Source organism: Pristis pectinata, chromosome 2 (assembly GCF_009764475.1).
Source record: "Pristis pectinata isolate sPriPec2 chromosome 2, sPriPec2.1.pri, whole genome shotgun sequence".
Taxonomy (NCBI): Eukaryota; Metazoa; Chordata; class Chondrichthyes; order Rhinopristiformes; family Pristidae; genus Pristis; species Pristis pectinata.
The window spans coordinates 122,034,123-122,051,877 of record NC_067406.1 but is presented as its reverse complement, the minus strand read 5'-3'; the positions used below and the strand labels follow the sequence as shown (position 1 = coordinate 122,051,877).

At 39.3% G+C, this 17,755-nt stretch overlaps 1 protein-coding gene across 1 annotated transcript in view; it reads right to left on the bottom strand.

The window, feature by feature from the left end:
* Nucleotides 1-494: 494 nt before the first annotated feature.
* rnf150a (ring finger protein 150a) overlaps nt 495-17,755 on the bottom strand; it is a 94,013-nt gene continuing 76,752 nt past the window's right edge. The window contains exon 7 of the mRNA XM_052044015.1: nt 495-9,225. Coding sequence (XP_051899975.1) covers nt 9,107-9,225 — 119 coding nt within the window. The 3' untranslated portion in view covers nt 495-9,106. The remainder of the gene's footprint in view (nt 9,226-17,755) is intronic.

The window sequence follows — 17,755 nt, the reverse complement described above, 5'->3', positions numbered from 1 at the left end:
TTCATGGTGACAATCGGAAAATGTTTTACATGGCAAAAAGCCTACTTTTAACGTTTTAGAGAACATAAGAGAACACTGACTGAACTTTCTCTGTTGTAAAAAAACATAAAGACAACCTACTGCTAGTGGTGATTCCAACTGAAATGTTATCACCTCTCAGAAAAAAATGCTTATATAATCACAATATTGAGAAGATCTATAGACTATTTCTTAAAAAGGGAAGTGTCTTGAAAAGTGTGCCACAAATCTTAAGTGTGTGTGATAATTGAATGAGAATTAATGCTCTGTTTCTCAGCACCATAATGTCCCTCTTCACAATCACAAAATTCTCTTCACGATCACAAAATTCTCCAATAAATGCCCATAATATGAAGATTGGATGGTGAAAGTTCTTGGAAAATTACCACCAATATGATTAATTAAAAGACAAACATAAAGCTCGCTTGTTAAGAAAACTGTTCAATTAAAATTTATTGGAACCCACTGATCTTTTGTTAAATCTTTCATAGTTGCATCACCTCACCTAGTACATATGAACACAGCAAGACATATTAAATTTTTTTTTGTTTTGTAACAAAATAATAGGCTAATGAATATTGTTTGTTCATTTGAATTTAACCCCTCCCCTTCACACAAGCATCGAGTCGATGTTCAAGCATGTAATGCAAAACAATAAATGCTTTATTATTGACTGCATCAGACTGATCTATATTCCCCAGTAACATCCATGGATGCCCTCTTTTTCAGGATATATAAAGTGCATTATGGAGAAGAAACAAACATACTTTACTTCAGCAATAACAACCCACTTCAAATATAAAATAATTGCAACACTATATATAAAAGAAAATTTTTAGAGTAAATGCATTATAACTAATACAACTGCATCATATTTTAGCTTTATATTACAAAGTTATTTTGCAAGCTGTAGCATCTGGCAAAATGCCAACTAGAAAAGTCTATTGTAATCACCACACAATCCATTTGCTGCTTGGATTAACGCTTAGCAAACTAAGTTATTTGAGATGTAGAATAGCATTGACAAAACAAAATAGATGTTTCTCACTGGACTGATGTTTCTGAGGCCAATAGCAGCATACTTGACAATATAATGAGGTGCATCAAAAAGCATCTTTAAATGCAAGGCAAACAGTGAAACATTCTGCAATAACATAACCAATGAGTCTTGGAAATGGAAACCCCCTGCTTTGCTGGTCAGATAAAGCTTGGACTATTTGGAGACAGCTTTAACAACCTTTGACAAACAGCAGGTTGAAAGAAATTAGATACGTGAAAACAAATGCACGTTTACTAAGAATGAATTCTTATACATAGTGCCAACTACTGATGGTTAAAATCTGTGTGATAAACAGCACTCTTACACGTCACAAAACTGGACCAATTTCTTCTCATTTGTCTGTTATTAACACCTGATTTATAGCAGCAACCTAGCACTGAACAGCAATCTGACTCCACTTGAAAATTACTTTTGCTGGCTCCCTGAAAAGATGTGATTAGTACATTTCAACTTTCTTTTCACTGACACAGAGGGAAAAATCCCTCTTTTTCAATTTTACCAGCTTACATTTCTCCCTACTCCTCTACAAGCATTTTTAAACTAAGTGCTCCATTGGGTTGATGATAAAGAAATATGGATTTTCTTGAAAAATCTGCACACTTGTAAACAACTATGGAGAACCACAGCACTGGTAGGTAGATATACCCGAGTAAAACTGCTACATCACTGCTATGAACCTTTGTGATTAAATCTGACAACATCAATGCTTCCTGGGTGTTGTCTCTCATGCACTGTACCGCAAAGAATTATTTTATCAGTGAAAGGACAAAATGCTAAGCATGAGAGTACCTCTTGATCAAAATCGGATTAATATTCAAGAAACAATTACCAAGTTAAGTCATCAGTACTTGTATATAGATGCTTCAATTATATATTGTCAGACAGTAACAGACACTCTGCACCAAAACAATGCTTTTAATACTTGTAATGATAATAAATTATTAATTTATCCATTCCATTTGTGAGAAATTCTAGTGAATGATTTCATCCAACATACAAATTTAATCAAATAACAACTAAGCAGAGCTGAGGTTGGAATCAAGTCTTAGGCTAAGACCACTGAGTTTGGCAACAAACCAACAGGTGGGAGTAAAAGGAATAGAAATTTTTCCTCTATGACGCACACTACACATAAGATGTAGTGAGATCTGTGCTTCGAATTCTGCTTCATTGTTTTCAATGCCTTTAACATTGTGCATTTATCTCGGGTCACAGAAAAAAAAGTCTACCTTGGTGACTGGACTGATCTGATCTACTCACACAGACACTATCCTGACTTAATCTCAGTGCATTGAAGCCTTTCAGAAAATAAGTTTTTTAAACATTCATTTTTTAATGACTGTAACTGAAAGTCAACCATGTATTGATATGGGATTTAAAGAAGGTCAGTGATATCTATTTGAAACCCTGTTTAGAGCGGGGTAGGAGGGAAGTGGTTGGATTCTCAATGGTTCACTCATTATACAACAGTCACGTTAAGAGAAATATTGCATTATCAAGGATATACTCTTAAATCTTTGGTTCTTACATTAATAACATCAGATGATGATTAACTGTAAACTGAATGATCTTCTGTATTGTAAATATTTTTGAAACTGTTTAAACTTAGTAAACACTGATTACTCTATAGTTTTCATGGTCCCAAGCACTAATTATGTATCCGAATGAACATCATGAAGTAAAAAACAGAAAACATTGCAACTACCCAGAATCTCAGGCAGCAGAGACAGAGACATAGTGAATGTTCCAAGTTAATGAGCTTTCATTAGAACTGAAATGTGTTAAAAAATAATTTAAGAATTGAAGAAAGGAGCAGGAGAAAGGAAAAGTACGATGGTTGGTGATTGTATAGTATGTTAGAGATTAAATGATAAAACTTTTTCTAGCTCTAATGAATGGTCATTGATCTTTATATTTGCATCCTTGACAGATCCTGCTTATTTGGAATAGTTGCAGAATTTCCTGTGTTTTTGTTTTAAATATTTTGATTATTTACAGTAATTTTGATGATATACTATACTGAAGTATCTTGTCAGACCTAGAAAAAAATTAGCTGAGGAATTACTCTTAAATGTTATTTCTTGACATCTTTGTAAAGTTTGCCTCTTTTGTGTTATGAAGACAAAGCCTGAAGAATGAATTGTTGAAATGACGTGTATTTCTGGAAACAAAAACCTTTCTTATACAAAATGGAATTAATTTAAATGGCATACAAAAATGTTATTCTGATTTATTCAAATAGAATGTTTGATAAGTAAACCTACTTAAAGAAATCCAAAAATAATGGATTAAAATTATTTTTCTACGCAAAGAAATAACACAGCAGTAAAGAGCTAATAATCGATACCACTACCAATTACTTATAAAGCACATAAGTTATATTCTTTATATTTACAGAAATTCTTCTGCACACGAACTTAAAAAATGTCTTCTAAACTGAATTGTTTTGAAAATAATAAAACACAAATTAGGAATTCAAAATTAATACAAAAGAATATCTGCCCAGTTTAACAGATTCCAGAAATCACCCAGACACAAGGATGTCATTAAGCTGAAAAGGATGCAGAAAAGTTTCACAAGGCTGTTACCAGGACCAGAGGACTTGAGTTATAAGGAGAGATTGGATAGTCAGGGGCTTTATTTCCTGGAGTATAGGAGGCTGAAGGATGACCTTATCAAGGTATATAAAATCATGAGGGGCATAGATAGGGTGAATGGCCATGGTCTTTCTACCCAGGGTAGGGGAGTCTAAAACTAGAGGACATAGATTTAAGGTGCATGGGGGGAAATTTATAGGGGAAACTTTTTCCAAACTGCCAGAGGCAGGTATAATTACAATGTTTAAAAGACATTTAGTCAGGTAAATAGATAAGAAAGGTTTAGAGGGATATGGGCCAAATACAGGCAAATAGGACTAATTCAGGTGTCAATTTAGTCTGTATGGATGAGTTGGACTGCAGGGCCTGTTTCTGTGCTGTACAACTCTATGACAAGTGTATACTTTATCACATTTTCCCCTAAGTTATGTCACGATCAGAACTTTTCCCCATATAAGCACTAAAGAAGAGAAAAGAATCCAATTAAGGTATAATTTATGGTAAGCCACAATCCTCATGCATTCTTTCAAAAATCAAATATATTGCTTAGGGCATAGTTGATTAATCGAGAGTTTGAAGTATAGTCACAAGAAAATGTAGTTTTTTTTTTATCTCAGTTATGCTTAACTTCCTCCCTTCTGAGCTGTGACCTAATTTTTACCCAGCATAACTACCCAACTATCCTTTCAAAAACCTAATCATATACCCACCAGGAGCCTGTTCCCAAAGTATCCTAGATTTCTGCCAAGATGCTAAGTGGCACTCTGAATCTGGCACTATACAGATAAGTTTTTCTAATGGAGGCAACGTGCAAATTTGAGTATGATTATGTGGATAGTTCAAAAGTTATTAAGCTTATGAGCACTGTCATTGAATGTTTTCAATTGAATTATATTGTACTGTATTTGCATATCAAAAAGAGACATGATTTTTTTGGTAAAACTCATGCTTACCCTTATGTAAGCTTTATAATGAAGTCTTGAAATTATTGATTAAGCAATTTTAAAAACAAAACTTAAATGTTACTGTGACTTGAGCTACACCTATGAGGTGAATGTCATTATTTCATTAATTTGTAAAGGTAGTAGCAGGTGCTTTTAAAAAGTTCCATGCAATATACATAACTAAATGAATGTCATTTCAGCCAGAACATAACTATCATGTTTCTTTTAACCATGATAACTTCAATATGAATTAAAGAGCTCTAAGTTGATTTTTGAAGGAAATATACCTTTCATAAGTAAAAAAAGTGATTGTATTTTTAATTGATTGAACAATTTTGATTAATGGAGTCATTCAAAGTTTTCAAAATACTATTATTAACTCCCCTCTCCTGTGCCTTTCCCTTCTGTAAACAAAAGTGTTGCGGTATAAATAATGTATGAAGTCACTGTGGGAGCAAGGGCTTAATAAAGATAGAAGATTTTCAGAGGATAAAGACTGGAGAATGTTTAAATACATATCCTCAGAATGTTTTAATTCTTTGACTGAAATTTAGCAAGTGAAGGGCTCTAACATTGAAGGAGTAAAGTCATCTGGAACACAAGCTATTTGACAGCACAGCATTTCTTGTAGAAGGCCATGCTTTGCAAATGCAATAAACCTATGTCTCGGTGTCCTTGTCAAGGTTTACAAGCACCACATAAGCACAATACACTCTTGCATTTTTCTTATCTTCCTGCTCTTTTGTGCAGAAAAATTATAAAATGTAACTTGATTATAGTAACAAATAATGTCATTTCACAAAGATTCAGCAAGTAATTCACTGACAGATAGGTCTGATGTCTTGGGTAAATTTCATGTTGCCCTGGTATCTTTTCATACTGGTGCCAGTGAAGATCACCAGAGTGTATCCCAACTATCCAAGTGCAAAAACAGTGAAAGGAGGGACACAATTAACTTAGTGGCCATATAGTCAGAAAGACAGATGGTTGTCAACATGATGCAAAACATCTTTATAGAGAATCCCAAAATGAAAGATAAGGGTAAGGTGCAGCCCTAAAGAGATGAATGACCAAGTGAAACAATATTGTGTCTTGAACAAAACCACAGTTAGATAGGGTAAGAGTTATTTCGTTAAGGTGAGAGTTATAAAGAGTAACGGCATTGTTGATGCTAAGCTAGCCATTTTTGGAGATGTGAGTGTAAGTGGCTGTCAAGCAAGCTCCTCTGGTCATCTAGCTCGACAAGATCACAGTGAACAGATCAATCTATCGATGCCAGTTTTTGTTGACCCCAGGCTAGTACCTGAATCTGAAGGTTCAATTTATATTTCCTTCTAATACCTTTCCTTTCCAATAACTTCTCCATTGCTTAGTGAATCAGTGCTAAACATTATTCCACTCCCAGTGTTCTGAAGGGACTATTCCCTCTTCATTCTCTGACTCACTCTTCCGTCTCCACCAATACAGACTCCCCTTCTCACAAAACCTTCTCAGCAATTGCAGGAGACGCAACACATGCCCTTTTGTATTTTCCCTTCCCACCATTCAAGAATCCAAACACTCCTTCCAGCTGTAGCAGTAATCCATTTATACTTCTTTCAACTTAGTGCACTGCATTCAGCCCTCTACGGATTGGCTAACTGCTTTGTAACACATCCCTGTTTAGTCTGCAAGGCTTCAGGTTGTCTGTTACTTAACTCTCCATCAAACTCCCACTCTATCTTTCGCCTTTTACACTGTTCCATTGTAGATATATTAGGAATACATCTCGCTTTCGGACTACACATGTTACAGCCAGTTTTTCCCATTTGTATCATCTCTGATGAAGGGTCATCAACCTATAATTTTTAACGCAGTTTCTGATCTCTTCACAGATGCTGCTTGAACTACTAGATATTTCCAGCATTCTCTTTTATTCCTGATTTCCAGCAATTGTAGTACTCTGTATCTCATAGCACCAGTTTTCTCTCTTCTGTCCTCAATCATCAGCAATTAAAGAGCCTTCAGCACCCCTTCTTAGCCAGCGTCATTACCATCACTTAAATGTCTCATTTGATCTCCACCTTATCACAGACAGTCCCTTTGATGCCTTCAGCTCACTCACTCCCTAAAACTTAAAACATGCTTGTTTTCAAACTTGGTTCCACTAAGGAGTCATTGTCTTAAAACATCAACTGTTTTGCTCTCCACAGCTGACCTGCTGAGTATTTCCAACATTTTCCACCTGGGAAAGAGTCCCTGCAGAAAATCACCATGTCCCAGGGTTGGTGCAAGGGTCAAGGTAGACTTTCTTAAAACTCAGTGTCAATTGACAATGCTAGAAAATGACAAGAACTTAATAGAATAGATTACAGTAAAATTTATACAGACACTCAAGCTTTGAGGAAGTCTTCTCCGTAAAAGTTCAGCAACAGCAGAACGAAATTGTTCATAACACCAAAATGAAATCAGGAATTCAATTTTTTTCTAGTTTGGGAAACAGTATAGATATTTGCTGTTGGTAGGAGAAAACTGAACAAGAGTGTACAGCAGAACATTTGACTCTTTAAAAATATGATTTTCTTGAAGAGGTGAACACTTCAAATGATTTTCCATCTTGCAATGATCAGTTACATCCAATGGTGCATGAAAATGAATCGAAGAGAACAACAATAGCTGACATAGTATTAATAATGGCTATTTTGATTCATTATTCTATCCACTTAGGACTGAAATTTCACAATCTCATGCATGCATGATATTTTTCCTATCAGTAACAGGCAATCTTAACCTCTTGAACTGAAATCCTTTAAATTCTTCAGCCCCTTAACTTAACCTGAGACACACTTCATCATCAAATATGTTTCAGTCAACTAGTTTTCCAGAATTTATTAGCAGTTTAATATTTCTAACATTCATCATCAAGTTTAAACTAGGCAACAGTCGGCTGCTCGTCTGCTATGCCCTGTGGCCTTTCTTGAATAATTCAAATCCTACATGAAGGAACATTTTCTTTCAACATCAAGCAGTCTCTAAAGTTTTCAAATCAACACACCATTAACCTTGCCTATAGTTGTACTGTTCCAAGTCAAAAGATGAACCAGAGCAATTACAAACTCTAGACACTATATGATGACCATCTGGCATCCACTGGACATCACAGGGCTTTTAATTTGTTCTAAACTATTACAATTATCAGGTTCCCTATTTCGATGTGTTAAAGTCTATATAGTCAATAATCTACATACGGAACAAAAGCAGTAGTTTCAAAAATATACAACCTCTGTTGGTTTGTGGGAATTTTTCTTTCCTTCTGGACAAGACTTATAAACTTGTAATAACATTATGCTTTGTAGTACTGGGTTCTTTTCTGCAAGGGAACTATCCATATGTAAAAACGCTGCTGTAGAATTCTATGACTTGAAAAGTCATTTACTCAGACTGTATAACGATCTGTAATTTTTAATACATTGTCATGTTTTCAATATACAAAAAAACTATTATTAGGATAGATGATATAAAGCAACTTAAATTCAAATTACATGAAATACTAGAAAATTCTTTTGAAGTACAGCAGTATTGTGTGAATTCATTTTTGGTGGAGGTCAGTTGGTGTAAAGTATGCTGTAAAACTAAAATTAGTTTTGATTTCTATCTCTTACAAGCCATTATGGGTATAAAGCTGGTGGTTTAACCTATTTGGCCACTTACGCAGCTGCTGTGTTAATGGCCAGAATGTCACAAACTGGGGGAACTGTCAAGTGTCAACCATACACACAAATATTCACAAATCCCAATCTACCATGAATTCATAGAAAGCAAGTGGGCTGTTACTGGAACATTCATTCTGTCTAAATCTCCAGCAGAGCATATTGCTTATGGACAACATCTCTGTACAATACTATCACTAACTCTTCTAATGGCCAAAAACACGTCAAGAAATGGCAAATGAACTTCAAGAGGTTTTTTCTGCATCTGCAAGCTGCTCTTTTGAATAATTATTGCGCAAATAAACTTTACTTAATGCTGACCACAAAAAAGCTAGTGATTCACAAGACTGCAGAACTTGGAATCAACTTTAAAATTCATTTCACAACTTAAAAGCACCGACTGAATGTTTTAGTGTTGAGGCAGTGATTCCAGGAATCCGTTAATCCTCACAGGATCAAGCTCTGGAAAAGCAGGAGTCAGTCACAAAAATAAAATTTAAAACACAGGTAAATTGTTGACCATCATTGAAAATATAAAATAAAAAACACATACATTGTTATTTTCTTCTTAGCTCAGCCACTGAACCATGTTACCAGCTTGTTTAAATGTAGAAATGAGGCAAGTGATAAGCTTGCGGGCTCTTTGTGAAGAAAACTGACATCAACTGCTATACAATTTGTGTCTAAGGAGAAGTAAACGATTGTCGCTATTGCTCTCACAATCATTCTTGTCTGAATGTACAAGATACTTGTTGCAGTCAATCTGTGGGCTTGCCTGAACCACATCATTCATCCTTCTCAGGATTTCACTTCCTCGCAGTCCTGGTCAGTAGAGAGCTCTATGTCAGAAAGTCCAACTTCAACAGCCAGGATCAGTGAGGTGTCTGAATCACTACTCACAATTGGTCCTTCATCATCTTCAAGGAAAAGAGAGTAAAAGTGTGTATTTAATTAACATATTATAACTGTATCAAAATTAAACAGAAGCTTTAAGCTACTAATTACTTTTTTTAAATCTAAATGCATTTGGAAATCTTACAGCGTAAACTTACACTTCACTTTGGAATAGAAATTTATCTTTACAGTCAAGAATAAAAGTCACATTAAAAAAAATGATCATCAATAAATTTGATTATTAAACCAATCTATCATTTTTGCAGATTGGAAATCTGCAATTGAATTAAAGTGCTGGGGCTACAATTATCCAAACAATTCTCCACTATTAATTAGTTCTCACGCTAGTTCACTGAAGAGACTTGTCACAATCATATTTTATTAATATATAAACTCACACAATACATTTTCTCCAGAAAAAGTGCAAGAAATGATGAGCAATGTGAACAGCAATTACAAAATTCTTATTAGATGGCTGACCTTGCACTCCTAGGAACCTGATCAATGAACAGCAACTTCCACAAGTAAACAAAAATGGACTCAAGAGATATAAGTTACATGGTGTACATGATGATACCAGCTAGGACTCCAAGCTATCACCAAGTCACAGAATGCAGCTAGTGAAGTTGCTGCCTCACAGCTCCAGAGACCCATGTTCAATCCTGACCTTCAGTGCCGTCTGTGCAGAGTTTGCACATGCTCTATGTGACTGTGTGGGTTTCCCCCTCGGTGCTCTGTATTTTTTTTTGGCATATCCCAAAGACGTGCAGATTGGAAGGTGACCGGCCATTGTAAATTACCCTTTGTGTGTAGGTGAGTGTAGAATCTGTAGGTACTTGAGGGGAATGTAGGGAGAATAAAAGGAGATTAACACAGGATAACTGTAAATGGGTGATGGTTGACACAGGCACAGTGTGCAAAAGGGCCTGTTTCCATGCTTATGACTCAGTGACACATTTTAATCATGGAATGAGAAGGCTTCATCTGCAAAATTGTAGAGACAATGGAGGAGTTGTATGGTAAATAGACACATCCCACTAATATGCTTTGGTGACCTGGATACCTGCAACAGTCAACTCAAGGCACTGAAAAGATACCACCAATGCTGTCTCTGCAAAATCCTCCAAATCCACTGGAAGGATAAGTGAACCAACTTCAATGTCCTCTCCCAGACCAACCTTCCCAAGCAATGAAGTCCTAATTACATTTAGCAGGCTATGTCATTCACATGCCCAACACCAGACACTCTGTTCCAAGTCTCTATCATGTGAAGAGAACAGCAAGCAGACAGAGGAAAGGACTCCATGAAAAAATTGCAACATCCTCCACAATGATTATAGCTACTGAGAAGAAGCAGGAGAAAGAGCACCCTGGATTCCTGCATTCTTTGTCCTTGCTGAGATCCGAGACCTCCTCCAACCTTAAACACAACCTAATGTATGATATATCTACAGAGGTTAGCGTCAAAGTCACTCTTAGATTCCTAGCCTCCGGATCACTTCAAGCTACTGTTGCTGATCTCTGCCACATCTCATTGCTGCTTTAGGAAGATCACTCAATTTCCATACCCAAGGAGACTATGTCTCCTCTGTCTTCAACTTACAGGAGCAGGCAGAGGAGGCATGAGAGTTTGCCTGTATTGCACCATTCCTCAAAGTACAGACATTCAGGGACTGCCCCTATCTTCTCACAGGGATCATCCAAGAAACTTCTGGCTGTCAGCCCTGTAGGGTCTTTGTAGCCCCAAAACAAAAAGAAGTTGCCTCCTCTGATGCTCTTCTTCAAAAGTCTGTCCGGGTCTCTCTGACCCCCAGGGGCGACTTTCCTACACACTCAGATTCATTCAGTAACAACACTCTTCTATACCTGGAAAAACGATGCATAGTGACATGCTCTTTTAAGAGCTAGATACATAGTGCTGAATGCAATATGCTGAGAATTGTGAGAATGTGAACATATTACTAGAGAACACTGCACTGGCATTGAGAACCCTGACAATTCTGTGAAACCTGCAATTAAAGTTCTTGCTCTTTATGTGACTTTCATATAAGAACATAAGAAATAGGAGCAGGAGTTAGGCCATCTGGCCTATCGAGCCTGTTCTGCCATTCAAATAAGATCATGGCTGATCTGGCCATGGAGTCAGATGCACCTACCTGCCTTTTCCCCCATAACCCTTAATTCCCCTACTATGCAAAAATCTATCCCACTGTGTCTTAAATATATTTAATGAGGTCCACAGGATTCTTGAGCGGGAGGGAGAGCAGCCAGAAGTTGTGGTCCATGTTGGCACCAACAACATAGATAGGAAGGGGGATGAGGTCCTGAAGAGCGAGTTCAGGGAGCTAGGCAGAAGGATGAAGAACAGGACCTCGAGGGTAGCAATCTCGGGATTGCTGCCAGTGCCACGCGATAGTGAAGGCAGGAACAGGAGGAGGTGGCAGATAAATGCGTGGCTGAGAAGTTGGTGCAGGAGGGAGGGTTTTAGATTTCTGGATCATTGGGATCTCTTCTCGGGAAGGTGGGACCTGTACAGAGAGGACGGGTTATACCCGAACCAGAAGGGGGCCAATATCCTTGCGGCTAGGTTTGCTAGGGTGGTTCGGGAGGGTTTAACCTATTTTGTGAGGGAGAAGGGAACCAGAGGAGTAGGTCAGAGGAAGAAGGGGATGGGGAAAAGTTAGATCAAACAGGTAGAGAGGCTTTGGGGAAGGAGAAGCAGAATACAGGCTATAAAAGTAGTAAGGTAGATGGACTGAAGTGTGTTTACTTAAATGCAAGAAGTGTCAGGAATAAGGGAGATGAACTGAGGGCTTGGATAAGTATGGGGGACTATGATATTGTGGCTATTACTGAGACGTGGCTGACGTCAGGGCAGGAGTGGATATTGAATATTCCTGGTTTTTGGTGTTTTAAGAGGGATAGGGAAGGGGGGAGAAGAGGAGGAGGGGTGGCGATACTGGTCAGGGACACCGTTACGGCTGTGGAAAGGATGGATGTTGTAGAAGGATCATCTCTAGAGTCCATATGGGTGGAAGTAAGGAATAAGAAAGGAGCAGTTACTCTACTAGGAGTATTCTATAGGCCCCCCGGTAGTGGTAGAGATATAGAGGAGCAGATTGGCAGGCAGTGTTTGGAGAGAAGCAAAAATAACAGGGTTGTTATAATGGGAGACTTCAACTTCCCAAATATAGACTGGAACCTGCTTAGTGCCAAAGGTTTAGATGGGACGGAATTTGTTAAATGTGTCCAGGAGGGATTCCTGACGCAGTATGTTGACAGGCCAACTAGAGGGAATGCTATGCTAGATCTAGTTTTAGGAAATGAACCGGGACAGGTGAAGGATCTATTGGTGGGTGAGCATTTGGGGGGCAGTGACCATTGCTCCATAACCTTTAAAATTGTCATGGACAGGGACAGGTGCAGAGAGGACAAGAAGATATTTAATTGGGGAAGGGCGAATTATGAGGCTATAAGGAGAGAACTTGGGAGTGTAAAGTGGGATGTCCTTTTTGAAGGGAAATGTACCATGGAGATGTGGTCGATGTTCAGGGATCTTACGCAGGATGTTAGGGATAAATATGTCCTGGTGAGGCAGAGAAGGAATGGCAGGGTGAAGGAGCCGTGGGTGATGAGAGAGGTTGATCGACTAGTTAGGGAGAAGAAGGTAGCATAAAGGTATAAGCAGCAAGGTTCAGACAGGGCCCCTGAGGAATATAGAGTAGCGAGGAAGGATCTTAAGAAAGGGCTGAGGAGACCTAGAAGGGGACATGAAAAGGCATTGGCTAGTAAGGTTAAGGAAAATCCCAAGGCCTTTTTCACCTACGTGAAGGGTAGGAGGATGGCTAGGGTAAAGGTAGGTCCGAGTAAAGACAAAGGTGGGAGAATGTGCCTGGAGGTGGCGGAAGTGGGAGAAGTTCTCAATGAAGACTTCTCTTTGGTATTCACCAAGGAGAGGGGTCTTGATGACGTGGAAGGGAGTGCTGGTAAGGGTAATGTTCTCGAGGTTGTAGATATCAAGAGAGAGGATGTGTTGAAGTTGTTAAATAATATCAAGACAGATAAATCTCCGGGGCCTGACGGGATATTCCCCAGGCTGCTTCGAGAGGCGAGGGAGGAGATTGTTGAACCGCTGGTAAGGACCTATGAGTCCTCGTTGTCCACGGGGATGGTGCTGGAGGATTGGAGGGTGGCGAATGTTGTCCCCTTGTTCAAAAAAGGTAGTAGGGATAGTCCAGGGAATTACAGACCAGTGAGCCTTACGCCTGTGGTGGGTAAGCTGTTAGAAAGGATTCTAAGGGATAGGATCTATGAACACCTGGAGAATAATGGACTGATTAGGGACAGCCAGCATGGATTTGTGAAGGGAAGATCTTGCCTCACAAGCCTGATAGAGTTCTTTGAGGAGGTGACGAGGAAGATTGATGAGGGTAGTGCGGTGGATGTGGTCTATATGGATTTTAGTAAGGCGTTTGATAAGGTACCTCATGGTAGGCTTCTTCAGAAGGTCAGAGGCCAAGGGGTCCAGGGAAGCTTGGCTGTGTGGATTAGGAATTGGCTGGCCTGTAGAAAGCAGAGGGTTGTGGTGGAAGGAGTGCCCTCGGATTGGAGGGCAGTGACTAGTGGTGTCCTGCAGGGATCGGTTCTGGGACCTCTACTTTTTGTGATATTTATAGATGACTTAGATGAGGGGGTGGAAGGCTGGGTTAGTAAGTTTGCGGACGACACTAAGATCGGTGGTGTTGTGGATAGTGTGGAGGGCTGTCGGAACTTACAGAGGGGTATTGATAGGATGCAGAGCTGGGCTGACAAGTGGCAGATGGAGTTCAATCCGGAAAAGTGTGAGGTGGTACACTTTGAAAGGACAAACTCCAGGGCAGAGTACAAGGTAAATGGCAAGGTACTTGGCAGTGTAGAGGAGCAGAGGGATCTGGGGGTTCATATCCACAGTTCACTGAAAATTGCCTCACAGGTGGATAGAGCAGTTAAGAAGGCCTATGGGATGTTAGCTTTCATAAATCGTGGGATTGAGTTTAAGAGCCGTGAAGTGATGTTGCAGCTTTACAAAACTCTAGTTAGACCACACTTAGAGTAGTGTTCAGTTCTGGTCGCCGCATTATAGGAAGGATGTGGAGGCATTGGAGAGGGTGCAGAGGAGATTTACCAGGATGCTGCCTGGATTAGAGCGTATGGAATATGAGGAGAGGCTTAAGGTGCTAGGGTTTTATTCACTGGAAAGGAGGAGGATGAGAGGAGACATGATAGAGGTATATAAAATATTGAAAGGAATAGATAGAGTAGACAGCCAGTGCCTCCTTCCCAGGGACGAGAGGGCATGGCTTTAAGGTTATGGGTGGGAGGTTCAGGGGAGATGTCAGGGGGAGGTTTTTCACCCAGAGAGTGGTTGGTGCATGGAATGCACTGCCTAGGGTGGTGGTGGAGGCAGATACATTGGACAGGTTCAAGAGTTTGTTGGATAGGCACATGGAGGAATGTGACATAGAGGGATATGCGGGAGGAAAGGGTTAGATAGTGTGAGGGTGGTTTGATAGACGGCACAACATAGTGGGCCGAAGGGCCTGTTTTGTGCTGTATGGTTCTATGGTTCTATGGAGGTAGCCTCTACTGCTTCCCTGGGCAAAGAATTCCACAGATTCACTACTCTCTGGGAAAAGCAGTTTCTCCTCATCTCTGTCCTAAATCTATTTCCCCGAATCTTGAGGCTATGTCCCCCAGTTCTAGTCTTACCTACCAATGGAAACAACCTTCCTGCCTCTATCTTATCTATTCCCTCACCACTGATTGACAACCAGAGAAACACACACTTATCCCAACTCTCTGCCTTCTATTGGTTAACCAATCCTCTATCCATATTAATACATTCCCCCCAACTCCATGCATCCTTATCTTATGGATAAGTCTTTTATGCGGCACCTGAACGAAATGCCTTCAGGAAATCCAAGTATACAACACCCACCTGTTCCCCTCTATCCACTGCACTCATTATATCCTCAAAGAACTCCAATAAGTTTGTCAAACAGGACATGCCCTTCCTGAATCCATCCTGATGGAACCACTTCTATCCAGATGTCTCGCTATTTCTTCCTGAATGATAGCTTCAAGCATTTTCCCAATTACAAATGTTAAGCTAACTGGTCTATCATTATCTGCCTTTTGCCTACATCCTTTTTTAAACAGTGGCGTGACATTTCGCCAATCCGCCAGGACCTGCCCAGAGACCAGAGAATTTTGGTAAGTTATCACAAACGCCTCTACTATAACTTCTGCTACTTCTTTCAGTGCCCTGGGATGCATTCCATCAGGACCAAGGGATTTGTCCACTTTTAGCCCCACTAGTTTACGAGGTCCTCACCTCCCATCGCATCCATAACATCTCTTTGGCACGTTAGACGTGTCCTCCCCATGAAGACTGACACAAAATAGTTGTTCAAGGCCTCGGCCATTTCCACATTACTCAATATTAATTCCCCCTTCTCATCTTCCAAGGGACCTACGTTCACTTTAGCCACCCTTTTCCGCTTTATTTAATTATAAAAACTTTTACTATCCGTTTTTACATTTTGTGCTTGTGTACTTTCATAATTCATTTTCCCTTTCCTTACTGCTTGCTTAGTGGTTCTTTGTTGCTTTTTAAAGTTTCCCCAATCTTCCAGTTTCCCACTGCTCTTGGCGACTTTGTATGCATGAGCTTTTAGCTTGATGCCCTCTTTTATTTCCTTGGTTATCCAAGGTTGGCTCTCCCCACCCTTACTGTCCTTGCTTTTAACTGGAATATACCTTTGTTGAGCACCGTGAAAAATCTCGTTGTAAGTCTTCCACCATTCCTCAACTGTCCCACCATATAGCCTGTGTTTTGAGTCTACGCTAGTCAACTCCTCCCTCATCCCATTGTAATCTCCCTTGTTCAGGCCTAATACACTGGTTTTAGATCGAACTATTGCACCCTTCATTTGTATGAGAAATTCAATCATACTGTAACCATTCTTTTCAAGAGGATCCCTAACCACAAGATTGTTAATTTTACCTGTCTCATTGCACAGGACCAGATCTAAGATAGCATTTTCCCTTGTAGGTTCACTAATATGCTGTTCAAGAAAGCTATTATGGATACATTCTATGAAAGCCTCCTCAAGACTGCCTCGACCAACTTGATTCGCCCAATCTATGTGGAAGTTAAAGTCCCCCATGACAACTGCTGTTCCATTCTTACATGCATCAAATATTTCTTGGTTTATTGCCTGTGCCACTGTAATGTTATTATTTGGTGGCCTTTAGACAACTCCCACCAATGATTTTTTTTCCCTTTACTATTCCTAATCCTAAATAAGGAATCCTAATCCCTTTACTATTCCTATTCCTAATCTCCACCCAGATGGACTCTACCCAGATGGATATATAGTTTAAGAGTAACTCACAAAGCTGTTTTAATGACAAAGACAAGTGGCATGTACAATTTCTGGGTCACAAAGACAGTGACAATGATTTCCCATTACCAAATGTGAATTATAACTGAAAGCACTGCCCCAGTCACAGTATTTACACTAAAGGAATATATATTTTTAGGAAAACGATTGTGCAGAATAGTGCCTGTTTATTAGTTTCCATTGGGCCAGAGTTCTAGTTCAGAGTTCTAGAATGGAAACTCTTTGCATAATAGACTTTTCCTAGAAACAAGCAATATATTTGGTAGTCCTTAGTAGTAGCATTTTCTTTTCATTTCTATTTGCTAAAGACATAGACTATTTCTTCAACTGTCACCAAGCAAAGTCTGTAAATTGGCCTGAAGTGTACAGAGGACAACCTCAAGCAGTGGGTTGACCAAATGGTGTTGTGTAGTGTGCCTCTTGTTGCAGTTGTAGGCCTCAGGTATTCACTATGATGGCTCTTAGTTAAGGAGCTGGCTTTTGGTCTTCCAGGTGATCCATTTGACCCAACAGAACATTGTCAAAGTTTGAGAGTCGTGCGGGCTTCCTTGCAGGTGTCAGAGGTAGTACTGACTAACTATGTTGCCTCGAGGAAACTCTTCAACAACTTGGGTATTTTTCTGCATTGGTGTGACCAAATGGAGAATGTCTAATAGCCTCTGTTTGCTGTTCCCTTTTTCACTGCTCTTTGTGTATTATGCTGTTCCAGAGAAGACATTATGAGCAGATGACATTCACTGGCATAATAAAGTTGGTCACAACACAGCAGCACAGTCTGTGTCAGCCTCTCAGAGTCTTTTCAATTGCCAATGCTTCCATCAGATGCCAACAATGATTTGTTCCCCACGTTGACACTCGTACCGTTCTAGTCCAATTTTTGTTAAGTAGGATTATTTTTAAAAATTGCTTATGTTCAAGTATTATAGTCAATGAGATCACATTGCAATGGAATACAAGCATCAGATCTCATAAGAAAACAAAAAAAAATCAAAGCAAACTTTTTTTTAGTTGGTTCTGCATCAAGTCATTGGAAGAGCAACATTGGTTCTTGATTATGAGCCTGGCAAGATACAATCTATATCATTCAATGCAGCTGCTGTGCCATCTG